The sequence below is a fragment of the Abramis brama genome (genome assembly GCF_963993115.1).
Source record: "Abramis brama genome assembly, chromosome: 12".
Taxonomy (NCBI): domain Eukaryota; kingdom Metazoa; phylum Chordata; class Actinopteri; order Cypriniformes; family Leuciscidae; genus Abramis; species Abramis brama.
Window position 1 is genome coordinate 26,894,742 of NC_139974.1, and position 27,200 is coordinate 26,921,941.

At 37.9% G+C, this 27,200-nt stretch overlaps 1 protein-coding gene across 1 annotated transcript; it reads left to right on the top strand.

Moving 5' to 3' along the window:
* Window positions 1-250: 250 nt before the first annotated feature.
* eepd1 (endonuclease/exonuclease/phosphatase family domain containing 1) lies at window positions 251-25,544 on the top strand. Its single transcript, XM_084130432.1, has 7 exons — window positions 251-1,342; window positions 14,057-14,108; window positions 20,884-20,994; window positions 23,897-24,031; window positions 24,332-24,467; window positions 24,720-24,914; window positions 25,063-25,544. Exons 1-7 carry the CDS (start codon window positions 510-512, stop codon window positions 25,257-25,259), a joined length of 1,659 nt encoding a protein of 552 aa, XP_083986558.1. The 5' UTR covers window positions 251-509; the 3' UTR covers window positions 25,260-25,544.
* Window positions 25,545-27,200: the final 1,656 nt, after the last annotated feature.

Sequence of the window (27,200 nt, forward strand, 5' to 3'; positions counted from 1 at the left end):
TTCCAACGAAACCGTTCCTTTGTGTAGTTATAGCTGTCGTGTGCACTTCCATATTTTCTTAGAATTAGTAACGATTATTAAAACGTAATAGTTATCGTGTCCACTTGACCGGCATTTAGAGTTCAGTGATTCATGAGTCCTTCTTAAATTGATTCGATCGAATCATTAAAAAGAGTCGATTCAGGTTCAAAAGAACAATTCGTCCGCGAATCGGACAGCACGACATGGAAACCGCTCTAGGGTTCACTTCAGTTCAGTCTGCCTGGATGCGCGTTGACATGGACGCTGTTTCTTCTGCTCCGAGACTGAGAAAACACGGGGAATTCTGCAAGTAGGCTACTGACATAGATAAGAGAGAATACAGCGATATCTGTTCGTGTATGTTTAACGAGAAGTCGTTAAAGAATTTATAGCTTTAAATCTCAAGTTAAAATATCAAAATTAGTCTATGTGCCACCCGGATCCGGACGGGTTTCATTCTCAGTTCCCGAACTGAATCACCGAGACACATGGGTGGGAATCTCGGATGCCACCGGTCCATTCCCAAGGACCCCACGGATTTCTGCCAGGGCAAACGCAAGTTCAGCGCGGCATGCAACTTCAGCCACATACTAGTGAATCAGGAGCGGCTGAACATCAACACTGCTACCGAGGAGGAGCTCATGACTCTGCCGGGCGTGAACCGCGGGGTGGCTCAGAATATCGTGGAGTACCGGGAATGCATCGGCGGATTCAAGAAAGTAGAAGACCTGGCGTTAGTCAGTGGAGTCGGTGCAACTAAACTAGAGGCGATTAAACTAGAGATCTGCGTGTCGAGCAAGAACAGCTCGTCTAATCACTCTCCTTCATCTCTGCGCAAAGAGCACGAGCACCTGCCGTGCACCGGCGTGAACATAAACACGGCCACGCCGCCGCAGCTCATGAGCGTCCGCGGCATCACCGAGAAAATCGCCAAGAACGTCGTAGAGTTCCGATCCGTCCACGGCCCGTTCAGAAGCATCGAAGACCTGGTCAAAGTGGCCAACATAAATTCATCCTTGCTGGACAGGATCCGTTTCCAGGTGTTCGTGGAGCGCTCCAGGACTCCTTCCACAAACACGAACGGGGGGTTCACGCACCCGAGCCCCACGTCTTTCAGTGTTCGCAGCGATGAGATGGACGTTCCGCTCGGAGGACCGCCGCTCGTCACATCTGTCCGGCCCTGCGTGGAGCCTCCAGCGGGCACGCGTGATGGAAAGCCCGTGGTGCGAGTGGCCACCTGGAACCTGCAGCGCTGCTCCAGTGAGAAGGCCAACAACCCTGGGGTCAAAGAGGTCGTCTGTATGACCCTACTAGAAAATGAGTGAGTAAACCATTAAGTTACAACACTAATGCCTTTTTTGACAAGTAATACCACCATTTTTTTGACACTATACCTTAGTATTATTGGAAGTACCTTTAAGAGTCAAGATACCATATTATTTTTGTACCATCGTATTATCATATTTTGACACTCTACCATGGCATTACCTTGTGGGCATGTTCCATGGTAATACCATGTTTTTGGATGTAGCCTACCATCCAAATGCCTTTGACTTGGAGTACACTCATATTACCATGTTTTCGGACATGCACAATGTGTTTGGACATGGTCTATGTTTAATTTTTTTTTTTTTAATTAAGGCTTCCACGAGTATGGTAATTATTCAGTCCGGTGGTTACATATTAAAGGACCATGATATTACTATCTGATACCATCACTGCACCCTGGTAGCATCACAGTACTTCTTTGTAAAGGTATTTGGACATTTGGACTTTTAACTAGGGATGTCCCAATCAGTTTTTTGTGCCTCCGATCCGAGTCACTGAATATTGAGTAGGCTACATTAAGCAGTCTACATTCAATTTATTAAAATCATCAGTATAAAAATCAATATATATATATATATATATATATATATATATATATATATATATATATATATATATATATATATATATATATGATTGATGTATGTATTATTGATTTATGTATTATATATTGGAAAAATTGAAATTTGGTTAATTTAATTTATTCAATGATCATTTCTGAAGTCACATTCAAAGTAAGTAATCAGGAAAACAAAAAAGAAAAATTAACGTTTGCTTTCTTCTAATTTTTTTGCATTTGCATTTGCACTGTATGGTCTGAAAACTAAATTGTGAAGTGTTACGACTTCTGATGATTTGTTTATTCTCAAATCACATACTTTGTTTTTTTGCAAGTGAAGAAGAAACAGTGTGTCAGGTTATTGCTGTACTGTAGTGGATATAGGCAGTCCAGCTGGCTTGTGTTGCAGTGCTGGATCACATGCAGTGCTAGGCACTGAGGTCTTTAGTGGATGTTGTTCATGGTAATCTGACTGCACGTTAGAATTCAGCACTGCCCATGTTTTATTGTGTTGATAGATTCTAGAAGATAAATGTTTGTACTGTTGGTTGTTTTATGGTCCATGGCATGCACACACACACACATACTGTAGGCTAATTCACTCAGGGTGTTGCTGAGGTACATGCCCTCATTCTTGTCATGACTCTGGGAAGGTTGTTATATAATCTTTTGTGTGTGTGTGTGTGTGTGTGTGTGTGTGTGTGTGTGTGTGTGTGTGTTAAAGGGGTTTGAAATAGTAGTAGTATCGGCAGGGAGAGTATAGTGTTAGTGTTATGAATTACATCAGTGCTGAAAGCTGTACACTGTTACAGCAATGCATAATGCAACCGTCCCTATAATAAAGCAGTGATTCTCAACCAAGGGGCTAATGATATATATTCAAAATGCATTTGGAAAGTTTTGATTGTGCTTTGTTTCATTAATAAATTAAAATAATTAGTTCTGATTGTTAATGTTTGTTTATTTTCTTTTTAAACAAAGAAATCAAGATGTGAGTAAATTGTGTAGATAACAATGGTAGCAAAACGTATGTGCTACTTGACTACATAAACAACAATCAGTTATTTTTTTGCATTGTTGATATCATTAACTAAAACTATTAAAGGGGTCGTGGATTTTTCTAATTTAATAAGTTCCTTGAGGTTCACTTATAATGTTAATAGTTTTTTGCACAAAAATACAAGTATATTTGTGGAAAAGGTCTGTCTGAGGGGGCTTTTACACTGTGTCTCCTTTAAGTCTTGTCAGTAAATGGCCACTGTCCCGAACCAGGACACCATTAAAAATAAACCATCCACTTATGTGACGCTGGTATCCTTCTAAAGACTCTACAGAAATGAGCAAAGAAGCTGTTTAATCAGCGAACGTTTCATTTTACGCTTAATTTTTCTCTTCCGTTTGTCCTCTTGTCGGCAGACTCAAGCACATGGAGTGCGTCAGAAAGTGAACAGACATCTGTATACTGTAACCATCCAGTGTAGACAGTATCAGTAATTGTAATTGCTTCTATTTGCTTTTGATGAGACGCGACGCTCGCATCCTGTGTAGACCAGTGTCAGCCATTAGGTGACTGAACTCCAGTGGCCGGGCCTATGGTGCAATGATATAAAACTATTGTCTTGCACCAGAGGCAAGCATATGCAAATGTATTTGCCTGTGTGATGTCACTAATCACACAATATCCAAACAAGCTGTTTTTGGAGCTTGATTAAATAAACGCTTTGTTTATAACAAGAAGGATGTTTTAAGCTATGAAACTTGCAGGATGTTTTAATGGTACAAAGACCTCTATATGTCAAAAGATCAAGGTTTTTAACAAGGATTTGATTTGTCATGTCATAACCCCTTTAAAATGTTTTCAGTAATTGAAATAAAATACAAATATTAGATGAAAAACTAAAATAATATTTCAATAAAGCAATTGAAATAAATTAATAAAAATAAATGAAAGCCAAATAAACTAATAAAAAGTACATAGCGATAAAACCAAATTACCAAATTAAAATAAAAACAGAAAATATAAGAATAAAACCTCATTCAAACTAATAATAAATACAATAGTTAAACAATACTAAAATAACAGTGTGATGAAGAGGTATATGAGCCTTACACATAGGGCAAAAAAGGTTGGGAAACACTGTTCTACAGAACCTGATTCTACCACACAAGGTCATATGCAGATGCGTAACTAGTTATTGCTGTGTTATAATTTTTTTTTTTTTTTGATGCACCAGCATATTGCGGCATTTAAAAACTCGTCAGCTTGCAAAACTGCAACAAGAATCTCTCAAGGTTGGTTTATCACTGATTGACTTAGGTGTTGGTGGAACAAACTCCATCTTTTGAGAACTCACATGGGTTGTAATGTCAATAAAACTGTATACAGAATTCAGTTGGATCCAAACAAACCTTGAATAGGAAATGACTTTCCCGAAACCCTAAATCAAACGTCCTATCAGATGTTTATTTCTGCAGAAACCACAGTCGCTCCCTCCACTGCACACATGACTCTGGGTAACCCTGAGCTGAGATCAGCCACTTTTCTGCTGTCTGGGGAAAATCCAGGTCTCTAGTGATAGAACAATGATTGGATGGAGAAGAAATAAATATTGATACCAATAGCAATGATTTACAGCAAAAGTGTCTGTTGATAACTATACGTTCTAGTGTATGAAGAAACTTGAGAATATATACAACCTCTCTGGTGCTTTGACCTATTGACTAAATAACCATGAAAACTCACTTTACTGTCTGATTGGATTTGGGGAAGGCCTTTTGAACGGATAAGTGAAGGTCATAAGGGATGTCATGAGTTTTCTTGCCATTGCCATCCCCCAAAATATTACATAAAATGGTCAAATATTCTCCACAATTGTTTGCTGCTACATCAGCATAGAAAGTTTGGGGTCAGTAAGAATTTTTTTATTTTTTTTGGAAAGAAATTAATACTTTTATTCAACAAGGATGCATTAATTGATTAAAAAAAGTTACATTTATAATGTTTAGGGCTGCTCCCGACTAAAGATTTTTCTAGTCGATTAGTACTCATTCATTTAAGCCGATAGTCAACTAATCACGTTTGTATTGCTCAAACGCTCAAGTGCACAGCTTGCCGCAGCGCACCGGCAAAAGTAATGTTTATGAATGTGTCGGGAAAAAACAGAAAGGAGACTGTCTGAACTAGTGTTGTCAAAAATACTGACTTTGGTACCAAGTCAGTACTGAAATTTTAAAAATGTGACGATACCAGCATTTCCCTCTAGCATTTTGAGCGCTGTTGAACGGATTCTTAAAAACCTCTGATTGGTCATTGCGTTCACTCGCTCAACATATATGTCTCTGATTGGCCATTGTGTTCACACGCTCAACATAATATGTCTGTGATTGGATACAATGATCAATGCTTCAAAAACATGAGAGACAGAGACGGCGCTTGTCGGAAGTTTAAAATCATTGGTTACCCGTAAGCCAATCACATAACGTTTGGTTATGGCGTGTGTTATGCGCATGCTCAGCCGCATCTAACTTCCACTGTAAACACATGTATGATGCGAAAACAAAACCATCGAGCGGAATACCGGAGTGAACACGGCTGTGAGCGAGTTTTGCAGATTATGTGAAGTAAATCCACGGTACAATCAGCGTCTACGTCACGGCTCTCAGCCCGCCCTCTGTTCGTTGATTGGCCGGCTGTTTTCAGGCCGGAGGAAAACGGAAAGCTATGACGCTGTCTCATACTGAGTACAGAAGCGAAATGAAATTGAGCGGAAGTACGAAGTCTGACGTAGTCAGGCTAACTCTTATGACCAAAAATGGAGTATTTTAAGTTCTTTCCGTTGTTATCAGGAAAAAATTGCAACCTCCGGGTTAGTCTGCATGAATTCTTGATATTTGAAAAATTCTGTTTGGAAGTTAGTCGGACCGACACACGAACAAACAACAACAAACGTGTGCAGCCAATCAGCATTAGGAGGCGGATGACGGTGGAGGAGAGAGAACGAGCAAGAGGGAGATTTGAAGAAAGACTACAGAAATAGAAATGAGACACAATACAAAAGAGAAAAGCTCAGAAGAAATCACTGGAAAATTATGGGTTATGACTGGGCAAGATCGAGCTTAAGGACCCACGTTAATATTAGAAAGCTTTCCAGCGCCGGAGAGAGCTAAGTGGGAAGGCCTGAAAACAGACACGGATGTTGCTGTGATTCGGGTCCACACGCGAGTAACACTGGGTTTGAGTGTCATTATTTGTCTGGAGCTGCTGTGCTGTTGGCAACTAACAACGGACTCTTGTTTGTAATTAACATTGTGTGCTGTACGTTCATTTTTTTGTGCTTCCTTGTCATTTGTTCATCATCTGCGCTTTATTTTTCATGAAGAATTATTTTGTTGCGTTTCTGCTATGATAAACAGATGGTGGCGAGGTTCAAGGCAGACTCAGAGCAGGGCGTTTAGGATTGGAAGGTGAGTTTTTGAGGCGGAGCAATGAAGAGATGGGTGTGTGTGTGTTTGGGTTGATTTCAAATATCAACATGCCCAAAAGAAATATCGCTTACCCCTCCTTTAATATTAATAAGATATTATTAATAAACTTAAGCAGCAATCGACAATTTAGAATTATTTAGATTGTTTCACTGAAGTCTGAAGAATTGGCTGATGAAAATTTTGCTTTGCCACCACAGAAATAAATTGCATTTAAAATGTATTAAAATAGAAAACATTTACTTCAAATTAGATTTCTCGCCCGTTTTGTCACATTGCGAAGAAAAGTAATGGCCTAACTCTTCTCAACAGGCTGCATGATTTGCAATATCATTCATGTTCATAGCCAACTGGCACCAAAGCTTAATACTTTAAGTTATGTGTAAACATCTCAGACAAACATCTCTCTAGGAGTCACTGCAGGTCACCCAATGCCACCCGTCTCCAGTCATCACAACTGAGTCAGCCTTTAGCTACAACAAACTCCTTTAGCTACTTATCTGGTCTCTGTTTTGGGTTGTTTTTGTAAATTAAACTCTATCTGGTAGACTGATCTGTTATCAGGGTAAAAGGACACATTAAAACCCACAATGCTTGAAAAAAATTAGTCTCTTAAACACACAGGGTGGAGGGAAGCCATCAGACTGCTTGATCAGAGGTTACTACAGTTCGTGCAAAAAAGTACACAGAGACGGCCTGTAGTAACCTCACTGTAAACGCACCAAGTCAAACAATCTGACTCATCGGTCTAATCTGTCAGCTTACTTTCTGAGCACACGTCACATGTTTAGTCTCCATGGTGCTGTACTACATTATGATGACCTATCTACAAAAAGACAGTTTCAGATCTCTAATCTCATGTCCTGAATGTGTAATTTTGGTTTTACTGGAATATCAGACTGAAACTATATTTATTGGAGCAAAAGAGTGGTGCTTGCCTGTGCAAAAGCTCCTCATTTGACTTAATTCTGCTTCCCTCTCTCTTTCAATTTTCTTTTCCTTGGTTTCTTCTGACATTATTCTGCTTTGTAACTTTTTTTTATTTTTGAAAGCAGCATCTATCAGCGGGGACCAAATACACCCGGTACTCTGTACTACCGAAATGCTGGTACCGGCAATTTTTTTTCTTTTTTTCTTTTTTTTCGTACCAACTGGTACCTGTAGTACCAGTACATTTGACAACCCTAAAGGTCCTTGTCGCATGCGTTTTTTCATATTCGTGATTCGGTGGCTTTGAATTGTCAAAACACCAATCAAAATGCTTGCTACGGATGCGAAAAACGCAGAAAATCTAACCTGATCCAAAAAAATTTATGACGGACGAAAATTTCGGATGCGAATTTTGGACTCAGTGTGCAAGGGCCTTAATTCAGGTACAGAAATACTACAGAAATGTAAATAAAGTAATCAATGTAAGTAAAATAACACATGAATAAATTAAATACAGTTTAATCCTTATGTAACCCCTCTCACCGGGTCCTTCACACCCCGCTCCGTGCGGGTCTCGAACCCGGGTCTCCGGCATGAGAGTCAGGCGCTCTAACAAGGAGGCTAAAGACTGCAGCCTCTAGCGTCTGTCGCTAGAGCGCCTTTTGAGATCAGAGGAGTGAGGTTTTACACGCACAGCAACTACTAGCTGGCCTCCGTTACACTTACAACTAAAGTTACAAAAGTTATTCAGTCAAGAGCAGTGAGTGATTTTCTCTTTGTCTTTTGTTGTTTGATTAACATTATTGGCACAGACAACAGCAGGTATTTTAGGCTGCTGCCACTTTAAGAGCTTTAAAAAATTGTTTTTATGTGAATACTTGCCAAGTCTGACATTTTGACATAATCTTGTGAGTATGTTTAAGTGCAATAATCTGCAAAAAAGAACTCAATTTGGTACCTGCAAGCTATTTGAGAGGCGGTTAATATGTGCGGCTACTAAATGGTTTGAAATCAGTTGCAAGTGAGAGATACGCGGTAGCTGATTTGTGAAATTACATCTCGCATAATTTTCAAATTACTGATATGATCTGACAATCTGTGTGTTTTAATGTTCTCATTCAACCTACCACCCTATAGTGAATAAATGTTTGCGGGAATTTCCTGCATTATAAGTGCGGAACCTGCGGGAATTAGTCAAATTATGCGCAATACTCAGAATCCTGCACCAAAATTCAGGCACTGCCCTGCTACACTACATAGGATGTTGAGTGTGACAGTCAGTTTTGCAAGAGCTTTCATTTTTATTGCAAAATAAATTGGGTTTCGAAAGGTTTCCTTGCAACAAAAACAAGGTGTTGACATGTTTGGGTTGTGGAGAGTTTGACGAGAATGAGAAACTGTGTGAAAGAAGCAGTTGCTGTTGATTTATTTCCAAGACTGACCTCAGGGTCACACACGCGGTTGGATCAAAGTCATCATTTTCAATTCTCTGGAAACCTTTCCATTTTTGCTGACACAAAACAGCTTAGCAGCATTATTATAAAAACATGTACTGGAAGTTGCACAGTGTGACAGGATGTGTAGACCTATTTGTTGGTGTGTGTGTGTGTGTGTGCATCATAGGACTTTTTCCATGCTTTTCCTTTAGTGCTGTAATGAACTGCCAAACACGTTAGGAAGTGCAGACTCACCAGTTACATTTTGACAGAGTTGAACCTTGTCTGAGTCGTGCTCTTATTGATTGAACTGTCACTACTGTTGTATTAGCACTGAGCAGTTTATTTGCAGTTAGTTTATTATACTTGTAGTCTTGAGTGGTCTATAATACCTGGAGAAACTGAAAGCTATCCATTAACATTACATTACCATTCTTTCTCAATGGCAGTTGCTCGACTGGTATAGGAACCCTTGGAAAAATTCGATTTGGAATCTGCCGTCTTTCCCATACAGAATTTTGAGTCAATCACCTGACGCAGAGATACCATGTGACTAATCACTTTAGAGCCTCAGTAAAAAATAAAGTCATTACTGACTGATTGGTGGGTTTATCTGACAGATTATACAACACAAATAGGTCGCCGTTGAAAGCGACTAGTGGTCTCTCAATTTTTTAGAATGTCTCTGGGTTTACCCAAGTCTGCTGAGTTCTAGTTTGAGGTTTTATGTTGTACAGCTTTACATACTGTACACTTGAAATAGCATCGTACTGTTTTATTAGGACGAGGCTGTTGCGCTGTATGCTGCACAACCACGGGTAACCTTTGACCCGGTCTATAACATGCAAAATATTTGAGGAACAGTGTTGTTTGCTCATGTGAAAATATGCTAATTTGTCAATATATGTAAATAAAGACTCCGAAGAATGTGTTGGAAGGTTTGGATGACAAACTGGCCAAACAAGACCAGCTCAGAACCAGTGTCATTTAGTATTTTATGTATTTAGTATTTTTATATATATATATATATATATATATATATATATATATATATATATATATTCAGTTACAGTTACATTTTAGTAATGTTGTTATGAGCATTTGTCATTTGTAATTAGTTTTTGTTTTTACATTTATTTAACATTTTTATAATTTTAGCACTTCTACTTTTTAAGAAATGAAATTTTATTCACCAAAAGCAACAGTTCAAACTTTTGTTTAAAGGTATAGCGGAGGATTTTTTACTTCCGGGTGGATCACCTATACTATTGGTCCTCCTAATTGTCAATCATTCTGGTGAATCAATCAAACTTATTCAAAAAGTGGAGAGGGCAGGTCTTATCTAAAATTCGGAAAGATCCTCCACTATACCTTTAAGTTTTTTAAGTTTATAAATATTTAATTTCAATTAACAAAAAATATTTTTAGTTGTTTTTTTTAGTTTTTTTTAGCAATAATAGCACTGCTCAGAACTGTGACTGCATCTACAAGAGAACCTTCTTTTCATCTTTATTTAAATAAGAATCTGAGTAGTTTTACATAATCATGTGCCACCCACTCTCAGACCTTTTGAATGGAATGAGATGAGTTTAGCTTCTGTGCCTTCTATGTAAACACCTTCTTTGCATGTGAATTTGTGAAATGAGAAACAATGCCTTCCGAACTTCCCATTTCCTCCTTATTACTGTACGTCACTTTGACTGAATGTGCAAAGATGCTGGCCAGCAAACAGCCACTGCATGCTGTCAGAATGAAATCCAATAACTTTGGAACAAGATGTTTTTGCATGTAGTTTAACAAATGCTGTTTTTAGACTGGGGAATATTTAAGAAAAAGATATGCAACTCTTATTGAATAGATATTAGATTCTTTTGTTTTACAGGTGACCAATTATACCAACAGAGAAGATCATTTACAATGGTTTGCACAGATCTATCTCTGCAAATGCTTGTTTAACAGATTTTATCATCATAAGAACTGCAACTCATTGATACATTTTATTTGCTTAAGAGGAAAAGTTTACCATTAACTGTGTAACTTGCTTTGTGTGCCAACGTGTCCGCATGATGTCATACACGTGCACATCATATTGTGCACTTATGGCGCTCTATTGCACTTTTCCAAGTAGGAAACTGGAAATTCGGACTCTCTGACTTGAATAGAATGCAGTATTTGATATGCAACAAGACCACAAACAAGATGAAGAATTATGTGAAGGAACAAAAGACTCAACTGGCTTGGAAAGAGAATATATTGTAGATTATCATACAGTAATACAGGCCAAGTTAAGCAGAGGAGTAACATGAATCAGTAGCCCACTGGGGTTTTGACTTCTGCAGTGAAACACACTATAGGTTATCCACCAATAAACACCACCATGTTCTCCATTATCTGGCTAAAATCTCATGAATCTGTTTGACTGTGTGATGTAATTGTGATTACATTGAATGAGAGGTTTGGCAGCATAATTTCATCAAACTTTTTTTTTTTTTTAATAAAACTAAATGAGTTTAGGTGAAAGGAACATTGCCATGGTAGTACTTTGCAATGATGTTATATACATTAACATTATTTAATGCAATAACTAACATGAATAGCTAACTAAAGATAAACAGTACCTGTACAACATTCATTAATCTTGGTTAATGTCCATATACATATATGATATACTTTTGTTCATAATACATTAATTCACTTGAAATGATAAAAATGTACTATTTTTAATTAATCTAGACTAATAAATGCTGCAAAATGATTTGTTACTGTAGTTCATGATCCATGAATCATTTACAATGTAACAAATTATTTTAAATGAACAATTCTGAGGAAAAAATAAAATGCTAAATTCTAAATTTTTGTTTTATAACATGGCTGTATTTGGCTGAAAAGGTACACCAGTCCTATATTATCAACAGACAAGTAATGACATGAAACAAACAATTGTGTTGTGCAAACAAAAATCAAGTCATTTTACTAAATCAAAAATAAAATCAGAAAATAATTGAATTCATACTGCAGACATTCACTCCCTCAATCAGAGTCGTATAGATCGTAAAAAAAAGTTTATGCCGTTTATGCCTTGTACACATGATGCTTCATGATCATTGAAAATGTCATCTAGGTTGGTTATATAATCATTTTACTGCTTAATGTCCATCAATGTTTATGAGATTTATGAGATTTTATTGTTATTATTTCATGAGTGAGCAGCTGCTCTGTTTTCAATGTTAAAGTTTATTGATCTGAGTTTTGATAACTGGTCAAGGTTTGAAAAGATCATAGTTTTTATAACACACATAAATACCAAATAATCAAATGAAACACACACACACACACACACACACACACACACACAAACACACACACACACACACACACACACACACCTATGGGGGAACTGGGTGTTGTCTGTCTGACTGTTTGTTCTCAAAACAGGATCTGAGTTGTCAGCTCCAGCATTGGCTGGAAAATAAAGATGGACTCTCTCCTGCCGTATTGATTTATTTTCTCTTTCTTGATCAGTCACTGCAACTGTACTCTAGACCAGGACAATTTTAGGAGAGTATTGTTGTCAGAGATAAAGCATGCTGTAATTTACAGTGGTGGGTTGGTTGATATGTTTAAGCTCTCTGTATGAAATGCTTGAATGTGCACGTCCACATTTGTGCATAACTGAATGGGGTTTTAGATTAAAAAAAAAATCACAAGGCGGTATTACTGATGTATTTCATGCCGTTAAATAAAACGTAAAATATTTTTAACTTGTGATAACCACAGACCTTATTTAAGACCTTATGATGACTGCATAAGTTGCGATTGGAACAGTGTTTTAACATCGAAAAATTACTGTGACAGTGAATGCAGTGAACTCTGGGAAAGCCTGCAGGAGTGTTCTGTGCCTCCTGACAGTACGGTATAATTGATTTGTGTTTATAGTTGGTCTCTGAGCTCTTTCTAGTTCATGTCAACTTTGTGGCTCCAATTTGAAGTTTTAAATGGCTTTAGTGTAGATAAACATCCCTGTAGAGACAGGGACCTCAGAAAAGGTCTAAATGAAGTTATGCACTGCAGTTATATCCATTGGAATAAAACGGACAATGAATGTGTAGGCTGTCTTATAAATTTGACCAGCATGTCATTCATATTGTGAGTCTGGTGTCAGTGGACCTGAATCGTGTGTGCGTGCCCGATTCTTGGGTATATCCACCATGAGCCGAATTCCAGTCGGTCTTGCCATCTGCTCATGAATATTCATGAGCGGTAGGCAAAGCAGTTAAAGTGAATGGAGTGGGAATAAATTAAAGCTAAAAATAAAGACAAAAAACCCTTGAATTAAAATGGAAACATAAAAATTAATTCAAAATATTGATAAATGCTATATTAGTGCATAATTAATACTAAAATAACACTGTCCTGGGCAAATTCTCAGAAAGGTTTTAAAAAATCACAAGGCAGTATTACTGATGTATTTTATGCCATAGAATAAAACGTGCTAAAATGCAACTTGTTTCTGGGTTTTGGCCTTAAAATATGTCTATATGCTGATATAGAAATACATTTTATGCTGACTGCATAAGTTGCAATTGGACCAGTAATATTGAAAAAATAAAACACTTCTTTAGGTGGAAATATAACAAAAGTGCAGTTAAAGGCCGAAGTTTGTCCTGGAAGTGCTGTCTAATCCATATGGCATGAAAAAACAAAAACAAAAAAAAACTTGACATTCTCACAGATTCTCACAATTTTACTTTTGGCCCCACCAATTTCGCATGTACATGTGTCTTAATTTTTTGTGGGTGTGACAGTTTATAATATGCCATCTTAACTTCCAACACTTGTTTAATGAAAAGCACAGCTTTGACAGTTTTTGCTTGTGTGTTTGAGTAATTATTACTGGAACATTCACAGAACCATTTGCTGTTTGCTGTATTAATTGTTTGAGCAATAACCAGGAGAATTACCTCCGAAAACAAACGGCTCAGTGGTTATTAGGGCTGTAAACATCAACACTGCTTCCAGAGCTTTGTCATTACCTCCACTGTCGTCACCTTGAGTTTGTTCTTGTGTTTGCAAGATATATAATTTATGCTGAAGGGATCCGGTGCACAGCAGGAGGTCAGATTGCTAGCCGGCAGATTTAAATGATGCGGTTGAAGACGTTATTGATCTGTTTGTAGGGGGGGCACCAAACCTTGAATACATGCAATCTATTCTTATTGTTAATTTGTTTGATTAAATCTTCAATTATGTTGATATACTAGTGGTCTCACATGCCTTGTTTTTCTCTCCCTCTCTCCAGCATTAACCTGCTAGCGGTTCAAGACTTGGCCGATCGGGAGGCTCTAGACAAGGTAGTGTTACAATTTAACAGACAAGACACACCTCTTACTTTTATCACAACATTCCGAGGTAATTTATTCTCCGATAATAACCATCGTCAAAAGCAACGCTGTATAAAGACACTCGTCTGGGTATTTCTCGTATCACACTGCAGAAGCTCTCTCTCTCTCTCTCTCTCTCTCTCTCTCTCTCTCTCTCTCTCTCTCTCTCTCTCTCTCTCTCTCTCTCTCTCTCTCTCTCTCTCTCTCTCTCTCTCTCTCTCTCTCTCTCTCTCTCTCTCTCTCTCTCTCTCTCTCTCTCTCTCTCTCTCTCTCTCTCTCTCTCTCTCTCTCTCTCTCTCTCTCTCTCTCTCTCTCTCTCTCTCTCTCTCTCTCTCTCTCTCTCTCGTTTTATTCAAACACAGCTGGTGTATTTTGCGGCCCAGTAGCCTAATATCAACTGAATTTACTGTAAAAAAAAACTAGAGGACTTTTGTGCACTGTAATGGATTATAAGATAATAAGTTAGATTTTAAAACCTTTTCTTCTCAAATCTGTATTTCATGTCCCAATCTTTATTAATGCTTGTTGGTTTGTCTTGGCTCATAGCTTATAGGAACTTTATTTTTCTTTCGTGGAAGCTTTGCATTTATTGAGCTGGTAAAATATTTAAACTCATATCAATATTTTGTGTCCATTTACTTATGTGGCAAATAGCCATGTAATAAGCGGGATAATGTCCATCTAACTGGTTGTTATTGCAAAATAAACCCCTTTAGGGTGAATCGAGACTCTTGTTGGGGTTTTATTTTACGATAACAACTGGCTGGATGTACATTATCCCTTACGTATACACTTTTGTTGAGGCTATCAGCCCGCGTTATTTCATTTACTTAAAAAATAAGTTGTTTAACAGCGGAATTCCTGGGGAAGAACTACATTACCCATGATTTTGCCGAGAAATCTAATCCAATCAACGAATTGTGACGCCAAATCACACCAAAATAGATCTCAGGATCTGTCCCCTCCCATGAAGCACTGTCGAAAAAAGTAAAGAAAATCATGTATGTAAAATCCAATGTTTATGTGCTCTTTTTGTTGAATTTTCAAAAAGACCAGCATGACCATGTACACAAATAGCTATGTGTGTTGTGTGTGTTTGAGGTCTTCTCCGCAGTCTCTGATGCTGGGAATAGACTAGTAAAGTAGGCTAGTAGAGCAGCAGTTTGTCAGTGAGAGGACAACGGCAAAGTCAACCAATATTTATCCCATATCCTCTTTCACTGCAGACTTGAGATGTTCTTACTCTCCTACTTGTCTTTCTTGGACACATCATGTTTATCTGGTGTGGCATAATGGGAAGCTCAGGGCTGGTGTTTGGAAGGTTGCTGGTTCAATCCCAGCAGTGTGTGAGCTATGACCTGATCACCATTGCGCCCTTGAGGTCCAGGCTAAATATTCATGCAAGAGGCGTACACACTGACTGTCAATGACAATGTGACCTGAAATAATTATTTTTCAAAAAGAGTGGGTGGTTTAAGACAACATGAGTGACCATTAGCTATGCCGCAAAACTGAGTTCAACTTTTGTGACAATAAGAGACTGTAAAAATGGGTTAACGGTAAGATCCCTGTTAACGGCTTAAATCACTGTTAAATGTACAGTTTTTGGAAGTTAAAAAGAACCAAGTCATCTTATATTTTACAGTAAATAAAACCTAATGTGACATTCCCAGCATGCTCTGTTACACTACATTTGTTGGTTTTTCATTTGAATATTTAAGTTTCTAATTAGCTTTTAGATATAAGTTATGTGCATTAGGGATTTATGTTACATTTTATGTTGTTAAATTAATGTTTATTGCTTTATTTTAGTGTTACATGTGTCCATGATAGTGTTTTGTATTTATGTGCATGACACTGAGCATGACACTGTGAAAGCACCTTCTATATATATATGTATATTAGTATTTACCTCGGAAAATCTACTTATGATGAACGTTAAACTTTGATTCATCATGTGACTTTCTTTTTTACCAAGGTGGATGTCAATATATTATAAAGGTAAAAAAACAAACAGATTTTAGTCATTGGATATTAGCATAATTTCAGTTAAATATAGCTATTTAACGATAAATATCTGGCAACCACAACTTATGTTTTTTTCATGTAATTCATGGATTGTACTGTAGAATGCTTTGGATCAAACTCAATTACTAATGAACTAATGAACTTACTCAATTCTCTGTTTGCAGTCTTTATGTTGGTTCCTTCCCCTTGAGATCATTCTTGATACCATTACTGTGTTACTGGGAATGACTGATTTTAACAGCGCTACTGTCTGCTGGTGTTATGCCGCAGTGAACCCGAAGTGCCGTTCTTTCCTCCACACTGCTTTTGCAAGTGCTGACTGGACAGACCAAGATGGGAAGGCATGCTTATTTGACTTCTGGCTCAGAATGAAATGACATCGTGTTCTGAATGTCTCTCTGGACTCCGGCTTAGTCTGAGATTAACTCTGTTTAGACAACGTCTGGAATTCCATCATTCCCTAAATGATATTCATGGAATCCTGACACTTCTAATTAATATTATGACTTCAAAGACAGCATATTATCTTAATTTGAATTGATTTGTCACATTTTTAAAAACGTTGAGCAGAAAGTAGTAGATTAACCCCAATTTCCTTTGCTGACATATTTCATATTGAAACAGTAAGTTGGGCTCGTATTTGTATTAATAGCCAGTGGCCTAGTTTTAGGACACAGCCCAGCAAAATCATCATCTTGTTACAGCTATTGCTAGTCAGTTGTGGGTGGTATGATGGTAGGGACATTTGTATTTTTTTAAAGTGCGTTTTATATGCGCAAGCAGATTTCAACAATATATTCGGTCTGTTTTACTTGAAGAGGAAATGGTAAAAGTTGTGATGTAATGCAAGTAGCAACAGATCTTTTCTTCCTTATTGTGACACCCATCTGAGTGTAACATATTATCCAAAAAGAAAAAAATATAGGCCAGGACTTGGTTTTATTAAAATTAGTTTGAAGTAATGATTTAATGACTCGCTCATAAATACTTCACTGTTTTCATTACTGGATGAATCTGCGTTTTTGAATAAATCTCTTCAATGAATGATTCAATGAAATAATACCTTTTTTTTAAACAGCTTGATTTGTATAACGCTTTATACAATACAGATTGTACAATACAATCGTTATTTAGTTTAAGCAAACTACAGGATTGCAGAAGTCCAGCATAAGTCACCAGAGAGAAGTCTGTCTTTTCATGAAGTTATATTTTAATTAAAAATTACATAAAAAAAAAAAAAAAATGAAACATGCATGGAGGGATAAGATTAAGGGGCGTTTACACAACATCGTTTTCAACTAAAATTGAAAAAAATGTGTGTTTTGGCTATTCATTTACACGATAACTGCGTTTTGCGGGGCCTGAAAACGCAAACTTCATCATCACTGTGTAAACTACAATTCGTGAATTTTTTAAAACAGTGACATCATGCGCATTTGTGTTATGTGTTCTATAGGTGAATAGTTTTCTTTACAAAGTGACATCGCCAACTACTGGTTTGGCAGCATAATAAAACATTTTAGTTGTTGTCTGTACATAAAAAAAACGCAATGGAAAAACTTTTCTGTTTTTAGTACATCGTTGTCGTGTAAACATGTCCTAATAATAACATGAATTTAGAAAATAGAGTGAATTTCATGTCTATTGTTGGTCTGGTGAATTTTTATTTTGAGTACACTGGCATCTCCATAAAGCTAATAGACATAGACAAAAAGCCACGACACTTGAACTTAGATTTGAAGAACGCGGAGAGAGTGTTGGGCTGTTTGTTTATAGCTTGTCTTGGTTTCCATGGAGTTTGTGGTTTAGCTGTTGCTCCGCTATAATGCATATTTCCACTGAGCTCGTCAGAACCAAAGCAACTTCCCTTAGACACCAGAGCTGTGCGTCACCATTGAGTTTATTAGCGGGCAAAAGAACCCAGACTTCTTGTTAAAGAACCTCTCGAAAGGACAATAAAGTCACTCCCTCTACCATCTCCTCCTCATCTTGCTAAATTTCTGTTTGTGTCACCCCCAGAGCACAATAATACATTGCATGCTCTCATGGAAATTGTCAGTAATTCGCCCAGTGAAGCTAAGCGTTCTTTGTGTTTGCCACATACTGTACCTGTGAGCAACTAACAGTAAAGTCTTATGGCTCAGGTCACTCCTTCAGTGTAAATCTGTGGGGTTTTTTTTTAATCAATAATACATGTAAATATAGCGTGTGCGTGTGTGTGTGTGTCTCTGAGTAATAGATACATATTATGATCCCAATCTATTAATTGTTATCAGCAAAAAACTCATATACCACATTTACTGAAAAAAGATCCAGATTATAAATATATTCTGTACAATACTAAAAGGTATTGATCTTAATAGTTAAATCGAACTCTAAAGTATGCAACATGGCCCACCTTTCAGTGTCCCTTTGTTTTAGAAGTTTCTGATTTATTTTATTTTTTTCCACTGGGTTATAAAAAATAATTTAAAGGAGAGAGTCTATAATATAAACTTCTATGTCATAAACCGAACTAACCAGCTCTTAAATGAATAACAGCTGTTTCATTAATACTTCACTTGTTTCATTACTGGATGAATCAGCGTTTTTGAATGAATCGCTTTAATGAATGATTCAATGACAACTTGTCGCCACCTACTGGTGTAACAATGTAATCAATACAATCTATATTTGATGCGTCAAGTTACTTTCAAAAGGTGATTTACTCGATTTTGATCACTTCCATGGGCACCAGTGTTTATATCTGAACTATAAACTTTTATCTCAGTACTTATGTGATCATTTAAATATCTGTAACACAGAAAGAACAATACTGTGTGGTTGAAAAGAGGCAGTGCAAATGTAGATTTGAATGTTCTGGTGTGATTGTCAAAATGTTTGTTTAATAGACACAGGTGAATCATTTAGGAATGAGATCACCTGGGTGTTGAATCAAGATTGCGATCATTTTATGATTAACCATGAAGCTCTAGTGTATATAGTAAAGTAGTATATAAATAATACTAAAATAACATTGCTTCTCTGGTATATCTCTCTTTAAGATTATAGGTGATGGTTTTTCGCCAAGAATTCAGCCTTTTTTTTTTATAGCTAGGACCATTTGCAGATCAATCACTTATGAGGGTTAGGATGCTAGACCGCTGCCAGTGAAGACAGTAATGTCCGTAATGGTTCGTGATCAACAGCTCTGTGCTCACTGTTCACCATCATTTCTGTCATCGTGTGGGAATCCACTGCTCGATTTCCACAAGTGGTTTGGTCTAGTGGTAAATTAGATTGTACATACCTTAGCGAATCCATTGACAAACACAATGCCAAAGTCCTCTTTGGCGTCATCATCTGTATTTAGTTGCAGTGACTACCGGGCGCTTGTCCCTCATTGTGCTATTCACATATTTACTGACTCCAGCACTTCCCACTAGAGTTGCATGATTCTGGATTAATTGAGAATCACGTTTTTTTTTTTTTTTGGTTCAAATAATGATTCTCCCACGATTCTGACTGAATCTCTTGAATGGTTCAATGACAAATACATTTTTTAAATGCATTCTATACTATAGTTATTTGAAGCTCCATGTTACTTTCAAAAGGTGATTTGCTCTATTTTGATCGCTTCCGTAGACATCAGAGTGTTTATCCGAACTGTAAACTTTTATTCCAGTACTTCTGTGATAATTTGAATATTTGTAACATAGAAATAACGATACTGTGTGGTTGAAAAGACTGTTTCATAATAATACATGAATGATAACTACTTTCTCTTGGTCAATGTGCAAAAAAATACAGATCTGAATGCTCCAGTGAGATTTTGTAGGTATAATAGACACAGGCGAATTGTTGTCATTTAGGAATGAAATCGTGTGGATTTGAATCGAGATTGCGTTATTTTTTTAATGATTAATTGTGCAGCTCTACTACCCACAAGCCAAGATGCAGAGCAGACACGCATTTGCCACCAGGACTGAGGTATTTTGGGGGTCTTGTTTTAGTTCTGAGTTTGTTTTGACGTCAGTGGAGAGGTTTGTTGCATTAAATGTCTCTGTCCTGCCCACATTCCTCAAGCGCTCTTTACAGATCAGCTGATGATAGCGCAGCTTCTGTTGAACTTCTGGTTCTGTCCCCTGGTACCCTGCAGGAAACTCTCCCCTTCTGCTCCTGGTTAATTTTAGGACCTAACTGGGGGGGGTCTGAGGTAATGGGAATGACACATGTAGTTATCAGATTTCCCAGCTCCAGTGAGCATGCTCAGCACGTACTCTTTAGTAGGATAAGGCCAGGTTTTGTTTGCTAGAAGATTCAGAGGTCTATCTGCAAACTTACAGATGCTTTGGTTTGTCTGCTTTGAGGTGATCAAAATGTAAAACACATTACAGCATCAGAAAGTTGCGTCTCCATCAAAGGCATTGTGTTTTAGTAGGGAAGATGACCCTAAACTCTTCGAAAAGCACCCTTTTTTGCATTTGACTGGGGTAGCAAGCAATAAAGTGCAGATCTAAATCCCACTGAAGGGTTAGTTAACCCAACAATGATAATTCTGTCATCATTTACTCACCCTCATGTTGTTAGGGTTCCAATATCAGAATATCCAATATCAATATCAGACATTTTAAACAATTAAACAATTTCTGCTTACAGGGGGCATCACCAAAAGGAAGTGTAATACTTTTTCATTTTTCACTGCTAATCAGCTATCCTTTGTGTTTGTTTGTGTCAGTTTTGTGCAGAGCTGAATCAGCCCACTCTCTGCAGCGTACGCAAGTGGAAGAGTGCCAGAGGCCTGTGGAAATGTGCCGTTTCAGACTGTCCCACCGGACAGCCCAGTAATGTAAGTTTAGACCCCTATAGCACATATATATTCCCACTTATGCAAATGTTAAAAATGTTCAGGGTTAAATGATTAGGTCCAATCAGGGTTAAAGGTCCAAAATGTTTACCAACTGCCTTACCTAGCAAATATCTGCTGTCACATCATACAGAAAGCTGTCCACTGATTCATTCTCCTTTAAGGCAACACACTACAGGTGAAATAACAGATGTCACCATACTTTCCCAGTTGATTAATCACAGTACTTTAAAACAAATGTTTTGTAAAACAAGTTTTCTGAAAAGTAATGTTTAAAGGGTTAGTTCACCTAAAAATGAACATTAGTAGTAAAGGCATCATAAAAGTAATTACTTTTACTTTGTGGATTACTTTTATGATGTCTTTCTGGGGCTTGAAAGTGGTAGTTGCATAGGCTGTCAATGGAGGGACAGAAAGCTCTCAGATTTCATTAAAAATATCTTCGTTTGTGTTCCGAGGATGAACGAATGTCTTACGGGTTTGGAACGACATGAGGGTGAGTAATTAATGACAGGGGTGAACTAACCTTTAAATAACTGAGGCACTAATTAAATATGCATTTGCATACATTTTCTGAACAGAAATCTGAACAATGGAACAAAGCCAGGTTCAACTCTGTTGTTTCGTTTTATTGACATATTAGAGTTATAGGTTTTTACAAAGGGGATTTTGGATATCTCTTTTTATCACTCTATAAATCAGAAAATACCATCAACAGGCAGTAAACATAATCACCATGTTTTTAGAGATAACGTTACATAAATCAGGCAAATGTTATATGAACAAACTTTCAGAATATACAGTAGCTAGGAACAAAACTGGTGTAAGTGCTACTGAAGTGGAGATTTTGGGCTCAGTAAATGAGAAAAAAAACTTTCAATGTGTGTATTGTAGTTAAAATCTACAGACGCAAATAGACAGTGTGATAAAATAAAACTAGTCTGAAAAATTACAGTATGTAGGCATAAAGCCCAAAATCTTAAAATTTACCAGTGCATGAAAAAACAAATGTCTTGCCTTCAAACAGGCAAATGATTCAATAAATAAATAAAATACAGAGTACATGTAAAACTACATTTTAAGGATTGAGAACATGAATTTGAAATAAAAGTCTTACACAATAGTTAAAGATGTCTAGGGGTGTCTGGCCGAACACAAGATGTTCTCTGGAAGCGCTGTTTACTCGCACAGGAAACCTCTTACCGGTGACATGTGGCAGATATAAACTCCACAGAGACTGTGCTGTCACGTAGGACAAATGAATGAGATTACACAGGAGAAATGCACGTTCTTGACTTACAGAGGTCTGCTCTTCATCATGGAGCATTACTGTAAATATTAATATTAATCGATGTGCTGTAGGATGTATTAGACCAGATTTTTTCCTATAGTGGAGCTATGTGTGATATCTGATTACTGCAGTGTGCTTTTAGAGAGAGAATGTGGCTATAAGCCCTCATGTGCTTTACATTTCACATTAGAAATGTTCTAATAATTCAGGTTCCTGTTTTTAGAAGTACATGTAGGCTGAATCCTGGTTCTCATTTGCACCTCAATAAGTACAATCACCATCCACTTTCAAACTCTATTAAAGCCACACCTGAAGACACTTTCAATAGAGATGTGTTGTGATGCACACGTACTGTGTACTTTTCCCCTGATCTATTTGCTTTGCTTCCTCTGTGCATATAAATTGGACATCAGGCACAAAGGCTGTTAAACCAAACTAACACACTCCAGTCATGATGATGCACTGGCCTTTAGTTAAACACACTCTTAGTTAAATGCACTCTTTATCTATGCAAATATGGAGTCGCTGTGTCTTGTTGTGCTGCAAAGAAACGTGTCACTTGTCCTATGCAGCAGCCATTGTTATAAAGGGTAATTGACCAGTGTTATTTTTGTATTATTATTTACGATTATAGTATTTATTCATATTTTGAATTGGCTTTTATTTTTATATTTTCAGTATTCATTGTAATTTAAGTTTTAGTAATTTGTGTTGTGTCATTTTTATTAGTTTTATTATATTTCAATCTAGCTTTCATTTAGTTTATTTTAATAATTTTAGTTCTTATTTCATTTGTAATTTTGCTGTTGTTTTGTAGTTTTTCATCTAATTTTATAATTTCTATTTCAATGAATGAAAACGATTTTTAATAGTTTTGGTTTTAGTGAACAACAACACTGTTTTGGATTTGATTTAATTCAGAAAATTCTACCATTTACCTCAAACCTGTATATTTGTTAATATTATCTGGAACACAAAAGAAGATTTTTAGCAAAATGTCTTGGTTGTGCTTTTTCATGCTTCTTAGGGAAGTAATACTTAAATTTCTGCCTTTTCCTCACTCAAAGCTATCATATGACTTAAGAAAACTTGAAATAAAGTGCAAGAGTTGTGTTATATATTTAGTGCTGTCATGAAACTCTAGATGGCGCAGGCTGATAGGTACTTTACATGCAATATGCAAGCAATCACATCATTACCGCATGCCACAAGCTGATTGGCCTCTGCTGGTCCTGCAGCCAATGAGATTGAATACTCAACATTTAAATTGTGTTGTTCATTGTTTGCTAAAAGCTAGTCCTGCAGCGTGGTATCAGATTTACTCTGGAACCTTCCACCTCCCCCAGCTCCACTTGCCTAGATCTGCTATGGGATTTATGTGTGTCTATTTATGCAGCAACAGCAGCAGCATATCTTACACGCTCACAAAGCATGTCTGTGTATTTTGTAGCAGTAGCGAGTCAATGCTTTGATATATTAATAAAATGCTAAAACTATTCTGAGACTGAGTCTCTTTAATAATGTGTATGGTTGTTGGGTTATGAATGTTACTTGGCAGATCCTGGTCATTATGGTTTTGCTGTAATACTGTAGGTTGCTGAGTACTCCGGTTTCCTGTGGGACAGCTCTTCCGGGATTGAAATGAAGGATGCCACTGTCTTGGAAAATTCTGCAACTAATGGTAATGGGAAGCATCCTCATCCTCAGCCATACCTGGGACATTTTTATGTAAGTAAACCTGGAATACAGCTCTATCTGTTACTAAGCAATTTGTTTTATGCAGTTAATTCATGGTATGAGCTATTTAAGTTACACAAACAGAAACGTTTGTGGTCAGTATTTTTTTATACTAAGGAAACTAATACTTTTATTCAGCAAGGATGCATTAAATTGATGCATTAAATGCTGTTCTTTTGAATTTTCTATTCATCAAAGAATCCTGAAAAATTGTGAAATGGCTTCAACAAAAATATTATGGAGCACAACTGTTTTCAACATTTCAACATGCCCAATTTTCTCTGTAAACAGATTGGATCATCTGAGCTCACGCTGATCAATTTGCACCTGACAGCAGCACCATCGCCTGCAGAACAGAGAGGAAAAAACACTTGTGATGAGCTCAAGGCTTACAAGCTGAGCTCTGGTATCCAGGAAACTCTTAAAGGTCTGTTTTAACATGACACTTAGTGCATCATTGCAGGAGTCACTCTTACAAGAGCTCCTTATCTGTTCTGTGTCCGTGTCAGCGAGCTCCATGGTGCTATCAGGTGGAATCGTAGTCTTTATGGTCGTATGTTTGTGCTGTGTATTGACTGATACTGTGTGTTCTAGTGCAAGAAGAGAAATTAACAAGGCTTGAGGACATAAATTATGCCAACACCCCCTCAATATTTCTCTGTTGGTGTTACTGGTGTAGGTGAGAGAGAGCTGCTGGTGCTGGGTCACTTTGGCATGGCTCCTGACAGCCCTGAGATGGAGTGCCTGAGGAAAGAAAAACTCTCCGCCCTCCTCGCACCGTCCATCTTTACGAACATCAGCACTCGCACACCGCAGGGTTCACACTGTCTGGACAACATCTGGGCCAGTCGCTCCCTCAAAAAGATCTACACAGGTGGGTGGTGTAAGATTTAACATTAGATAATATTTACTCTTTAAACAAGTCGGCTCTGCCGCTTTGGAAAGCATAAGAGACTTTCAAAAACATCTTTGATTCCACACTTTTCACTGAAAGTGTTATGTGTTTGTGCTGCCCCCTTCAGGTCATTGTTCGGTGGTGCGGAAGGGCCTGACCAATCCCTGGATTCCCGACAACTGGTCGTGGGGCGGTGTGGCGTCCGAGCACTGTCCTATAGTGGCTGAGTTCTTCGTGAACATCATCCTGAAGGAGCACCTGTGCAGTGGCAACGGCGTGGCAGTGGTGGAGAGAGGAGACACCATGTCCAAACATGAGCGATGACCTTTTACATGGTCACCAGCGTCTGGACTAACACAATGACTGACTGAATATAAATGAAAGAATGAGAGAAGTGCACCATGATTGCCTTTTGTTTTGTTTGTTCAATGTACAGTAGAGATTCTAGAGCAACAAACATTAGATTTTAATATAGAACAATATAAAGAGAGAGATATTTAAACACAGATTTATTAAACATGTACATAAAATGAAGTGAAATGAAGAAGCAAATGACAAGTGTGCCAAAACTTTTTAAGTGCAAATAATAAATCAATATTTACAACCTAAGTTTGTCTCATATGCGGTGATTTAGGTACAGTAACACATGAGCCGTTAGGAATGGCATAATAAGTTTCAAAAGTTTGGGGGTTCTATTTATTTATGTTTTGATAGAAATTAATACTTTTATTCAGAAAGAATGCATTAAATTGATCAAAAGTGATTGAACTCTTTTGTAACATTATAAATGTCTTTACTATTTCAAATTAAGCTTGAATTTAGGCTTTATTCACATATAAACATTGATCAGCAAACATAAATAGAAGCTCAACCGAACTTGCTTGACGCACGAGAACAAACCTCTCGCGGAAGCTCAAACATGCAGCGTAACACAAGAATGAACCTTATTGGTTCTTGTGGAAGATCAAACTTGCTGTGTAACACAGTGGTGGGACGTCAGGGCCAGCAGGGCATTCTCTGTCAAAATCAAAAATCGAGTGACTGACGTGTGTTATCAGCAAATCGAATTTTAGTGGAGATCGTAACTGAAACCCCACGGTACGCCACTGGTAACACACATGAAGGAACCTCATTGGTTCTTGCGGAAGCTCAAACGTGCTGCGTAACACGAGAATGAACCTCATTGGTTCTTACGGAAGCTCAAACGTGCTGCGTAACACATGGGAATGAACCTCATTGGTTCTTGCGGAAGCTCAAACGTGCTGCGTAACACATGGGAATGAACCTCATTGGTTCTTGCGGAAGCTCAAACGTGCTGCGTAACACATGGGAATGAACCTCATTGGTTCTTGTGGAAGCTCAAACGTGCTGCGTAACACATGAGAATGAACCTCATTGGTTCTTGCGGAAGCTCAAACGTGCTGCGTAACATGAGAATGAACCTCATTGGTTCTTACGGAAGCTCAAACGTGCTGCGTAACACATGGGAATGAACCTCATTGGTTCTTGCGGAAGCTCAAACGTGCTGCGTAACACATGAGAATGAACCTCATTGGTTCTTGCGGAAGCTCAAACGTGCTGCGTAACACGAGAATGAACCTCATTGGTTCTTACGGAAGCTCAAACGTGCTGCGTAACACATGGGAATGAACCTCATTGGTTCTTGCGGAAGCTCAAACGTGCTGCGTAACACATGGGAATGAACCTCATTGGTTCTTGCGGAAGCTCAAACGTGCTGCGTAACATGAGAATGAACCTCATTGGTTCTTGCGGAAGCTCAAACGTGCTGCGTAACACATGAGAATGAACCTCATTGGTTCTTGCGGAAGCTCAAACGTGCTGCGTAACACATGAGAATGAACCTCATTGGTTCTTGCGGAAGCTCAAACGTGCTGCGTAACACATGAGAATGAACCTCATTGGTTCTTGCGGAAGCTCAAACGTGCTGCGTAACACATGAGAATGAACCTCATTGGTTCTTGCGGAAGCTCAAACGTGCTGCGTAACACATGGGAATGAACCTCATTGGTTCTTGTGGAAGCTCAAACGTGCTGCGTAACACATGAGAATGAACCTCATTGGTTCTTGCGGAAGCTCAAACGTGCTGCGTAACATGAGAATGAACCTCATTGGTTCTTGCGGAAGCTCAAACGTGCTGCGTAACACATGAGAATGAACCTCATTGGTTCTTGCGGAAGCTCAAACGTGCTGCGTAACACATGAGAATGAACCTCATTGGTTCTTGCGGAAGCTCAAACGTGCTGC